General features: G+C 38.1%; 1 protein-coding gene across 1 annotated transcript in view; it reads right to left on the minus strand.

The window, feature by feature from the left end:
- Positions 1-1,112: 1,112 nt before the first annotated feature.
- The window catches only part of PPP1R3A (protein phosphatase 1 regulatory subunit 3A), a 32,299-nt gene continuing 21,120 nt past the window's right edge, over positions 1,113-12,291 (minus strand). The window contains exons 2-4 of the mRNA XM_008932481.3: positions 10,067-10,125; positions 9,821-9,957; positions 1,113-7,596 (exon numbers count right to left, since the gene is read on the minus strand). Coding sequence (XP_008930729.1) covers positions 5,080-7,596; positions 9,821-9,957; positions 10,067-10,125 — 2,713 coding nt within the window. The 3' untranslated portion in view covers positions 1,113-5,079. The remainder of the gene's footprint in view (positions 7,597-9,820; positions 9,958-10,066; positions 10,126-12,291) is intronic.

Genomic DNA, 12,291 nt, shown 5'->3' on the forward strand with positions numbered 1-12,291 from the left:
AAGTTCAGATGGGATTCACAAAAGGACATGGTCCCCTGAAGTGGAACTGTGCTGGAATTTAAGAACCTTCATAGGTCTAAAAGAGAAGTTCACAGTTCCCTCATGGCTAGAACAATTCTCCCGTCCCAGTTCATGAGGCACTGATGTAGACCTGTAAGAGTAACTTTGTAGACTAAGGAAGGAGTAGACCTCACTGAGGAGGCATAAAGGTCTTGGTGTTGGTTTTGTATTCTATCTAAATAGAATTTCACATAAAATGCACAAGTTATTCTTGGAACAGAGTTTATATCCAAATATCCCTCCAATCTACACCTATAAAGGGTTAACCTTCCCTTTCTCCAGTCCCAAAACTTTGGGATTGTTTTCTGCAAAGTATTCTGTTACTGAAGGCAGCAGTTTACGTGCCTCAGTGCACAAGAGGGCTGCAGGATATGAAACCTGACCTGATAAAAGCATGGCCCTGACACCAATAAAGGCACGTCCCTCCCACTAGCATTAAGTAATTAATCCCAGTAGCAGGGCAAGGGTGTAAGACCCAACTCTACCATAAGGGTTTTCTATTAGAAAACTTTGGCAGCTCCCTATTTCACACATTGTCTATTTTGAATCTCATTCTTATGTTCAATGACTAGAGTGCCTAGGTGTTTTATTCAGGGGTGTAGATACTACTAGGCATATAACATTTAGTATAGTGACTCTGAACATTATCATTCTAACCTTCCTTTAGGGATCTAGTTCATACCCTGTCCTGTTTATTTTTTGATTTCCAATATTAAATAGGCCTTTAAAGGCTGTAGATTGCTTCAGAGCCTATCCTCTCTTGATCCAAAAGTCACTGGTGGATAAGAACCAGCAATTAGTAACAACAAGTACTTGGGTCATTAATGATTGTTCTCACTATCTCCTAACAAGGTATCTGAATACAGAAATTCTTCCCACTCCTCTCTCTGCTGCCTTGAATACAAATTTAAGTAAATTCAACAGATTGGAGGTGTCGCAATATGAAAATTAATTTATTTGTTACATGTGCACTTTGGATAATAGCCATGGGACACCGCCCATGATAGGGATGTATGTATACCTCATATGTTTAATAGTAATGCAAGGAAGCCTTTTTCCATTATATTACTTTTAATCATTGCATTGTATTGGAGTCGAGCCCTTTGTGACCACAGGCCTGCCACATAGGATCATACCTTCTTTCTGTTGCATAGCTTGAAAAAATAACTAGAAGCTACTAGAAATGAAAGTATTAACTAGAAATATGTTACTAAGGCCTAGTATGCAAACTAAATATGAATCATTGCAAAAATACAACACAGCACTTATTCCCTGAAATAAGTAGAAATCCAATATTTTGCCAACATTATAAAGGTGTTGCTTCTATACAACAAACAAAAGTAAGAGGATTTTTAAAAGATATCTTATCACATGATAAATAAAAAAAGATAAAATTACTTGCTTTGTTGTTTTAAGCACATATGTACTTTAAATTTCTGGCACTGTGCTCACAGATCAGTCTAGAGTCCTGTTTTGCAATCACAAACTGATTATGCCCACTAAATATTTTAAATATAGAACATAAAATCCCAATCCAAATCTGAGAAATGCTAACAGTATTCCACTTGTGTGTAGATGCAAGGTGCTTATTCTAACATTCAAATATTTACCCTAAATTCCAGCTCTGAATGACTATACATCTTAACACGGCAAATCAAGATGTTTAACCTGTTGGACACAGGAGTACAGCCTAAGCATGCTTTCTGCAGAGATTGAACTAACTTAGCTAAATGTTAGCTGATATGTAGGAACTGGTTTAAATACATCATGACGCACACTAAAAGCCTACTAATTTTTAATGAATGTCTGTATTAATAGATCCTCTCTATTTATCCCCGGCATTCTTTTTGCAGGTCATATTGTCTCTCCTGAGCTCTCTGTAACATTTTTCTGCTGTTCTCCAGAGATTCATTCAATCCAACGACTTTCTTCCACCCATAGTCCTGGGCCCATCAATTGTCCCTGACCCCCTTTCTTGCTGTCCAATCAGTTGAGCTGAATCTTTGTCAATGAACCAAATATTTTGGGTTCAAATAAATCAGAAAAACCCTTTTTAACTGCACTTTACATACAGCCAACCAACACACAAATGTTCCCATGGCTCCAGGATGCCTATGCTTCCATGTGAAAGAGCAAGAGTCCTTAAAATGCACACTCCTTGGAGTCCCCAAGATTCAATAAAAAACACAACCAGACTTTCCCACTTCTTCCATGGTGGCTGAACTGTTGAACTGCTCTGCTCTTCACAATAAGGCCTGTTTCCAAGATATTTAAAGTTCTTTAGTTATCTTGAGTCCTTAGGCATTTAGACTGCCAGATTAAGACTTCTCTAAAAAATAGGCATTATAACTTCTGGGAAAAGAAAATTCCCCTGGCATGCAAGTTCCAAATGAAAGTGTCTACACACAAATGGAAAGTGAAATATCTATTATTTTGAGCAGAGAATCAGCATAACTCAGTTGAGAAAGTAGGAGCCCACCTACCCACAGAGGTACTGCCAAACCCAGGTGGCCACAGTCCTCCTCACAGTCCTCCTCCAATCGTTAACGTATATCCTGTAGGATGGCAGACCCAGGTTTGGTAAAGCTGAAAATATTCAAATATGGGTTTGAATCCTGTGATTTCATGTGTAGAGCTTTCACCTAACAGGCCAGGAACCTGGACTTTGGTCCTTGCTCTGAATTTTATGAATTTTGCTTTAAAGAGTTATGTGGCAAATTAGATTGTAGAAGGCTTTTAACTAGCAACTGAAACTAAATATTCTAATTTCTGCCCTGGTGGTTTTAACTATCAGACTGAAATGTGTCCTATGCCCTTGATCTCTCTCCCCTGAGGAGTCTGGTACTTGACTACATGGTGACACTTTCAGCAGGGTGCATCACACAAATGCAGGGTGCTTTCTTCACCTTTTTCTCCCTCTAACTGAGGACCTTGCTCCTTCCAGAATATATTAGACACCACTTGAGAGCTTCCACTGTACTGGGAAGTGAAGCAATACCTGATGTCTCTGTCCCAGTGAGGCTGAAATTGTGAATGACTTAGACCAGGAACCTGTCACACTGCAGAGTGAACTACCAAAAGTAAGGCAATGTCATGCATTTTGGAGAAGTGACTATAAATGTCATGAAAAGCCTAGGTTCTTTCAGCATTAGTTGTCTCCAGGTAAAGAAGGGTTTGCGATCATGATTTTGGATTACACTGATTTAACTTCAATCCTGCTTTAAGTCTGAGCCTAAGCTTTTTATTGGATCCAGCTCCTAATGCCTATTGAATTAATTTCTTTATCTCGATTAATATTTTGCTTGTATATATCTTTGAACATCTGGACACGACCTTCAGTGTCTCTCCTTAATGCCTCTAGTCCATTGCTATAACACATTCATGGATTGCTTCCAGAAGTTGTTAAGGTATCCAGCCGTCAGCACGCATATCAGCAACAGACCATGTACACATCTGCTCACCCCACTGAATGCACTGCTCCCACAATGCTTCAAAGTTTTACCCCCTGTAGAACAGGAATGTTAAGGTGCCTGCTGTAGCAGAGTGTCCTAACATCCTGAAACATATGAGTAAGTTTTAAATGAACTTTAAAAGATTTATTTCAGAGCTAAGTTAGTGACTAAATAATTTTTCTATCATATAGCTTCAGTCATATGTTGCAATCAAGACTTTCACAGTTGTGGTATTTCACAGTGACAGTAAGGAAAGTGAAACAAACAGAGCTTAAAAACAATTCTTTTCCCTTCTTAAATTCCAGGGCTCCAGTAACATTATACAGCCTTGGTGCTTCCTTTAACATGCTATGCTACCTGTGAAGGCATCTGTGACCATCCTCTGGGAAATGGCTGAAGAGCATCATAACCTGTCCTTCCTTTTCCTTCTCGACAAACTTTCACCATGAGCCTGTGTGGCACACCTGCAATGTTGGAGCAGCAAAGTCACCAGCATACCTCCCCCACAGGAATCCTGCTGCACAGGATCAATTTGGACTCTCCTTAGGGCAGATACTGCCTTTTCTGCTTCGCCAAAACCACACAAGGAAGCCTCACTGAACACCAGTGTTTTGCCCTGTGTTTTCTCTTGGTGTTTGGTTAGCTCTATGGAGCAAGCCATAGGAAAAAAGCAATAAACCTAATTCAGACATGCTTCACACAATCATAGCGTTCCTTTGTAAAATTTATTTAATGCTTTGTAGATATGCTCAACAACACTGATGAAAAAATGTCATTCAAAGGCTTTGCCTAAAATAACAGTTCAGTGAGATTCTCAGTTGTGTTACATAGTCCTCATTTACAAACACCAAAAACTTTCATGCACCTGAGTGAATAGTACCAGGCCTGTGGTAGTGGTCTTCAATCTTTACAGGGCGGAAACAGAACATCTATTCTGCTACACATTACATCCTGAAAGTTACATGATGTTACTAAGTCAAAGCCTTACATTTTTCAAACAAGGGTACCACTGGAGCTCTAAGTCAAAATAATGAAATACAAATTTGGAAAAATGTATTAACTTATCAAGAGATGCATTGCTCAGAGCATTGAGAATTACACTAGCAGATTATCAATTGCAATATCAGTACCAAAATACTGATTTAGATTTTATATTGTTCCTTGTGTTGTTATCTATTACACAGAATCTTAGAAAAAAAATTCCCGGAAAAATATGAAGCTTTACTGCAAAAGAAGTTAAAGCAAGTAAATGGTGGGTTTAAGTACTACAGAGATATGAAGTATTGCTTCTTCAAATCCTGCTAAGAAGCAACAGCTGTACTTCATTTTAACTTGACATGCTTCAGAACTCATACTCATATAGGTATTTAATGATCCAAACATAATGGTCCTGTATAGTTTAATTACTTATATGAAGGCTCAAGTTCATATGTAATCTGTTAAAAAAGATGCTCCTCTGGAAATCTTGCTTTGGTTCTAACAATGAATAAACTCCTTAACAGTGAAAATGCTTTGATGGAATTGGAGATTATTGACCATGGATCCTGAGCACACCTGACAGTAAATGTTATTTCTTCTTGATAGACTCCTTGTTTCTTCCTCCTTCATGGTATAGCCAAAACAAGGAGAACAGGTAGAGTGCAAGGCAGACCATCAAATCATAGTGGTAGAGTGTTGCAGAAAATAGAAGAAAGAAGAAGAAACAGAACATTTTGAAGGCAATACGTTTTAAACCCGGAGACTCATTAGACAACTTAAGTGCTTCACTCTTCTGGTTAGAAATATCTGCAGAATCAGAAATGTGCTGGCTTTCTTTCTGTGAGTCATCAAGATTGTTTAGCATTTTCCTGTCAGTTAATAAATGGTCAGATTGAGAGTCTTGTCCTCCACCTTCTTGGGTAGATTTACTAATTAAATTTTCTGGCCTCCATAACTTCTCTTGTTGGAGCTCTGCTTGATGGAAACACTGACCTATATTTCTTCCTCTTCCTTCTCTAGAAATTACTGTATCTGAAGTGGAAGGTACTTCTCCTGTTTCAACTTTGGGAGGGAAGTTTTTATTAATACACGTAATTTCATTTGGTAGATTTAAATTGTACCCTGACTCAGCAGCAACCTTGTCAAAGACTTCGAATTCAAAGTGTCTATACAGGTGCTCCATACCTCCTGCTGCAGTGGACCCTTCAGAATATGCTACTGAAGAGCTTTTAAGATGGTGACTAGGAATAGTGTTTGTACCAGAAGGTGGCATTTTTGTTTCAGCTTTAGCACATAAATGGGAAAGCATACCAACATGGCTTCCTTCCCTATAGAGCTCTTCTGCTTCCTCACTGTATAGATGCTTCTGGGTGCTCAGGGGACATTTAGATACTTCTGAATATAATACCTGCTGCAAATCTTCTTTTTTTCCTGTATCAGAAACCTTTACTGCTTCTCCTACAGGCAGAATATTGCCTCTGTCTGGTTGTACTTTGGCACATTTTTCCCTGCTATTGCATAGAGACTTCATTTCTCCTTGCCGTGTTTCATGAACGCATGCATTATAAATACCTAAAACTGATTCCTTTTCAAATTCAGTGTCATATAATACACCCACTGTGTTGAGTTGACAAAGAGCATAATGTGAACCATCATTTCTCCCTTCATGTGTATCAAACGCTGTTTCCTTTTCCTCTGTGGGCCTGTCACTTAGTGCAGTCTCTTGAGGTAGCTTAGCAATTACTGCTTTTTCGCTGGCAGACATTTTTTCTGGAGCACTTTCTGATGTTGTTTTAATTATATAAGCTGTACCTGCCTCTGCTTCCTCTGTAATATCCTGCTCAGAGACAGAAGACTTTTCACAACTCTCTGCCTCCTGGCAGGTAAACAACTCCTTTGTGGAAGCTGTGCTCTGAGGTTCCGTGCTCCCTCTTGCTCCCCACTGAACCTTGCTCCCCATTTCTTGCCACCTCTGCTCGGTGGAGTTTGCTTCACTTTCCCTTCCAATCAGTCTCTGTTTATTTGTGTTTTCTGGCTTATCTCTGTCTTTTAACCTCATGAATCCTCTGTTTTCCTGAGTGTCCTCAACTTGCCTTTCATCCCCCCATGTGGCCCTGGGTGTCTGCTTGTTGTTCTCGGCTGGCAGAGGTGTTATGTTCAGGGCTTTGGCATTTTGTTTCCTATGTGACTTGAAAGGCTTGGAAATTTCCTCCTCACCGATTAATGCCAAGTCTGCTATTTCGATGACTTTCTTCTCCTTCCCTGCATCAGTGTTAGAGTTTTTTCCCGACATTTCACCAATTCCTTTTTTTTGCGTATATTGTCTTTGTGCGGAATCTACTGAGACATCAGCATATGCAAAAGTGCTAGCATACAAATCTTCTCTTAAATCTACCTGAACTTTGCTTTCAATCATCTTGATTTTTCCTTCATATTTATCAGCGTCTGATAACAAATCCAGAGTGTGGTGAGACATTTGTGGTGCCTGGTACTCTGGAGCTGGATTAGCATTGCCATCCAGCGTCCTTGCTATGCATGCATTTAATTGCATGGATTCATCATGCTCCGGAGCAATGGTTTCTGGTCTCGTTTCACAAGCCCCTTTAGAGATAGCAGGAGCATCCTCACTGATGAATACCTTCTCCATCATCTTACTTCCCGAGGCACTATCTATTTCACCTTTTGAAATACCTGTGTGGCTCTCTCCTTGTCGGCTTGAGACAGTGGCCGTAATACCAATAGCCTCATTCTGCTTTGTCACAGGAAAATCTTTTGTGGATAAAAGGCTCTCACTGGTAACAGTATGTTCCAAAGACCGCTCACCACCATTTACTGAGCCAGCAGTGACTTCCTTCCCTGGTAGCTGACTAATATAATCTGTTACAGAATACTTAAATTTATCTTTTAATTCTCCTCCTATCACTTGTGAAGTGTTTTCAGATGAGGAACTGATAGGCACAGGGTGCAAGTCACTGCTTCTTTCTATACAGGTTAGCTGTTCCACCAATCTTTCAGTTTCACTTGGAAAATTAACTGGTTCTGTGGTGTATAAACTCCTTTCATCTCTGGAAGAGGTACCTCTAGCTTCTGTGAAGTGCTGATTTAACTGAAACAATAGAATAGAAAAGAATGATCAAAAAGTGCTTTGCAAAAACACGCCAAATTAAGGAGGTAGGATTTCATTATGGAAAGTTTTGTTTTCAGTAACAAAGCTTATATGGAAACATGTTCCAAATCATTTGCAAAATTTACATTGGATGTATTTTTTAACATAGGTAATGAGCTTTATGGTGGTGCTGAAAGGAGCAGGAAATAAAATAGCATTCAGAACCCTCTTGCTTTATTCATGAGTTCAGTTAGCTGCTAATACATTTTATACAAATTAAATCTGAAGAGAATATTCCCTTAAAGGCAGGCTAATTCATTCTCTATACATTTGATTCTAGGTTTGGAGAGATGAAGCTGTGGGGCGAGGGGGTAGGATTGGCACTTAAATGAGGGCATTGATACACTACATCAATGCCCAGTAATGTATAGTATTGTCCAGTAAAACAAAGACACATTTCACACTGACAAACTCTGTAAGGATTATCTGTGCTTCATTTCTCTCAGGGACCATTTTACAGGCTTCAAACCAGACTGTTTTTAGACAATCTGGTAAGACACGAGTTGGAAATGAGATTAGCAAAGTAAAAGGCCAGAAACTAATCACTCCCCCTCCTAGCTCCCAAATATCATATTGTATTATTCAGCTATGCTGGCTTGTCATTGCACTCTCTTCTCGCTTTAGCACAGTCACACTGATAGCACTAGCTGATCAATTAGAGGCTAGATTCTTGGGCACCCCTTTATGCATCTGCACTTGCTGTAGATACCCCCATTACAGTTTCTCTTATTAATATGTTTTCTGCAAAGCCTCTGCAAACTATTAATAGTAAAACGTCACTCAAAGAAAAGTGAGGGAGCTAATGTCTCTGCAAATTCTGTTTTAATGACCCTCTGCCAACCAGTGCTCAAGTGTATTTGAGTTCTTCGGTGATGCCAACTGTCAGGATTTAACAGTGAGATGCCTGTGTTTTTTTCCCCTCCTCATAACTGACATTTGCATGATCTCAATAATTATATGCAAATCTTACGATTTCCCCTTCTTCTCACATAAGGCTCATGTTACTTGTCAACTGCACAGCTGTCTTGTGAGCCAATGCCTGTGCGTTTCAAAGATTTGGTTGTATTTCCATCTATTATAAGCCTTCATTGTTTAATTCATTAAAGAGTGCATAGTGGAAATTAACATCTAAATTATAGCTCCCCCTTCATTTATTGTATGGACAAGTCTGGCAATTGATAAACAAACGGTTATATTCAATCCTGTTTTTTCTAAAAGGGTGGACTGAGAACAACAAGAGATTTTAGAGGTCCTCCTTTCTCTGTTTCACCGTAAAAAACAAAGAGACTCTGATTTTCAGTCAGTGAAAGGTCTCACAATATGCAACAATTTTCAACTTTTTTAAAGTAAAAGACAAGAAAAAATTATATTCAAATGAGAGGATTTTTTTCTCTCTGTCAATGAGAAAAAAAAGAATGTTTCTCATCTACCTTTCCTGTCTGATTCAGCATCCACATTTTCACAGGTGATAGCTATTATAATCTATGATTATGAATCTATGCACCCAAATGATATGAGCTGAGAACAGACACTGAGAATAATAGATTGCTGTATGTGTCTCATTTATTGCCATTTTTTCTTTCATACTGAAAAGTGCAAGGCAAATCATGCACATTCATCCACGCACACAAATCCAAATAGATTGAATGTTCACTGAGTGTGAAATTCATTGTAAAAAATCTAATATCAATTACTGATACATAAAAATCTGCTTATATAAATATATATATACCTATTTTGCTTATACAGCAGGCTACATAGTTATACTTTGAAAAAACCTTAAAAGCAAGCAGTAGTATAAGTATAAAAATTTTACCAAATATAAAACCTGTATTTAAGAATATTTCCACCCTAGAGACTAGGAGGGGAGATTTTTTAAATGCTACTCTTCTAATTCCTTCAAACTGTCATTTAGAGCCTCTGGTAAAGAAGTAAAAGGGAGAAGTCATTAATTTAAGACCAGAAAAAGTTGATGCACTATACTGAAATCAAAGCACCTTCTATTGTTGAATCAGTTAGAGATTCAGTGTAAGTACAGACCAAGGCTTTACATTTGTAAATTAGTACATCAGTCAGCTCTGTTAAAAGGGGGCATTTCACCAGCTTTGAAGCGTAAATGGATTCAAATCATTTAATACTGTAGATATAATTGTATAACACTTACCAGCAACTCTAATTCTTTTTCATCATCTTTGTGATCACCCTGCTTGTATTCTGCATTTTTCTCTTTTATATTTTCATTAGCTCGTTCAGTGTCCTTGTGTTCTGCTTGTGAATAAACAATCTCTGGGATGTTTGTGTCTGAAGAGTTAAAAAAAACATAGTTGAATAATTTTTGCAAGGTTGGTTGTTACACTATTTTTAATTAACATGTGCAGTAAGGAAGAACTAATTAAACCAGGTGTTGTACCTGAAGTCTTTGAGTTATTCCATGTGTCATCATCAGACGTCGCCAATATTTCTTCCTTTCTGTTAAACAAAAAGAAAATTCTTGTGTTATTCTGCAAAAATTATGTTCTAATTCCTCTTAGACTCAAATATAAAGACTGCTATTTAATTACACAAAATTTCGAATGCTGTTTGAAATTCTGAAAATAACAGCTATATAAAATGTAGCTTTTATTTTGAGTGACCTGATATTAAGGCTTGGTCTTAAGAAAGAATTGGCCAAGAAAATGAGAATGTGTTGACCTTCAGATTACATTGCAAAGCTGATGGGTTTTCCCAGGCATTTTTTGAGAAAGCAGCACAAAGGTGATTAGATGGGTCAGTGACAGAAGAGTATAATTTTGGGGTCAGGCAAGGGTCTGGGAGGATATATGTGTTCAAGAGGCCAGGGCTCTCTCTTGCTTGTGTTTTTCAAATATTTGTATATATACAGAGATGGCTGGAAAAAGACATCTTTGTTACCTGAAATAAATCAAAAGATTCTCCCTGCATATGTACAGTATAAATCCTGTTGCTAAGCTATGCCTGGTCAGCAGGAACGAATTCTGCTTCCCTGCAGCAAGTGCAATTTTTTCTGTTGTTTTGCTGGCTGTGAAAACAAAGGCCAGGTCCAACACGAAAAACACCTACGGAGAGGTGTTTAGTGCCTGTAGTCCTCGTCTATATCAATGCAAAGTGATAGCAGTTTGAATTGTGTGCTTATAGGGATCTAACCTTTAGTGCAAAAGGGAAAAAAAATGTTAAAATTGTATCACTTATGTGAAATGTAAATTATTATATCAATCCTAATGACTTCTCTATGAGGAGCGATTTCTTTTTTTGTAGGTTTTAATTTATGCAATTTTCAACCAGCCGTCCACCTGAGTTACTGAAAATTACTTTCTAATTTTCAAATATTAATCTTTTCCCCTTCTGTTTTCTCCTGGTGTCTTTCATTTGAATTGATATAACATTAACTCTGCCACCTAAATGCTTAATTCAGAAGGAGGATGCTAAATTTATACTCTGTTAAAAGAAGCTAGACTTTGACTGTCACCAACTTTTTAAAATCCACTCTTTATAGGGTTGCCAGACTAAAGCAGACAAGCTGCTGCCAGTATACCATTTGATCTCTGACACTGGCCACCATCAGATACTTCAGGGGAAGATGTAAAGTTCTTGTAGGAAAGTACTTGAAGTAATTTGCACTGTCTCTTAAATTTCCTCTTGGTCAGTTTTGGTTAGAAGCTGTCCTTGAAGTGCAAGATTTAATGCTTGCACATTTAATGGTTCTTTTTTACCATTAATTGCAATAACGCTGAATATTCTTGCAATCTGTATGAATGTCATGTCACTCTTGAATCCTGGTATATGCATAGCCTCCACACATTTCTCACTCTCCTACTCACACTGTGATGTACTTTCTCCTGTCAGCAGTTGCTATAATCTGAATTTAATCCTGAATTCAGACCCAGGTCCTTATTTTCAGTAGATCTGTGGAGTTTTTAATGTAAATCATTAGTGCTTATTATTTATACATAGGGTTTTGGGGAGAGCTGTTAATTTGTTTGTTGGGGTTTTTTTACTGTTCAAATGCTCATCTTAGTGTTACATCTAGTTCCCAATTTTCTTCTGTCCTTCTGCATCTTTTTCACTCACCTGTTTCCATAATCTAATAGACACCCTGTAGAACAGGGCTTAACCATAGAACAGATGCATTAAAACATTTAGGCGCTAATAGGTGTCTGCAAAAGCCCTTAATGAGGAGCCAAGATATGTAAAACACATGAACTGAATCATCACCCAAAAATAATAATCCTAAAGCCACATGGGCGCAGCAGGGAATTCTGTTGAATGTAGCTGAATTCTTTGAATGTAGCTGTCTACCTGCAGCATTCAGCAATATGAATGCAACTCTTGGAAGGAGGGATGGCATAATTTGCTGCTAGAAGAGACTCTCATCTACTTCTTAAAGGAATGGAGTTTTTCATTCAAGAAACATTCCCAGAAGAAGGGAAGATTTTGATGCCTATATCTAGCATAATAGTCTACAGGTAGCTGTAGACTATTCATTCAAGATGAAGTGGTACTTTCAGCTTCTGTCACACCCTCATGTGATAAAAATGCTGCACATGCATCCAAAAAATATCCAGATTGCCAGGATAAAGAACATTTGGGTAGAAACTGGAGGACAAATTTCTCTACTCC

Source organism: Manacus vitellinus, unplaced genomic scaffold, assembly GCF_001715985.3.
Source record: "Manacus vitellinus isolate BGI_N305 unplaced genomic scaffold, ASM171598v3 scaffold_5_pilon, whole genome shotgun sequence".
NCBI lineage: Eukaryota > Metazoa > Chordata > Aves > Passeriformes > Pipridae > Manacus > Manacus vitellinus.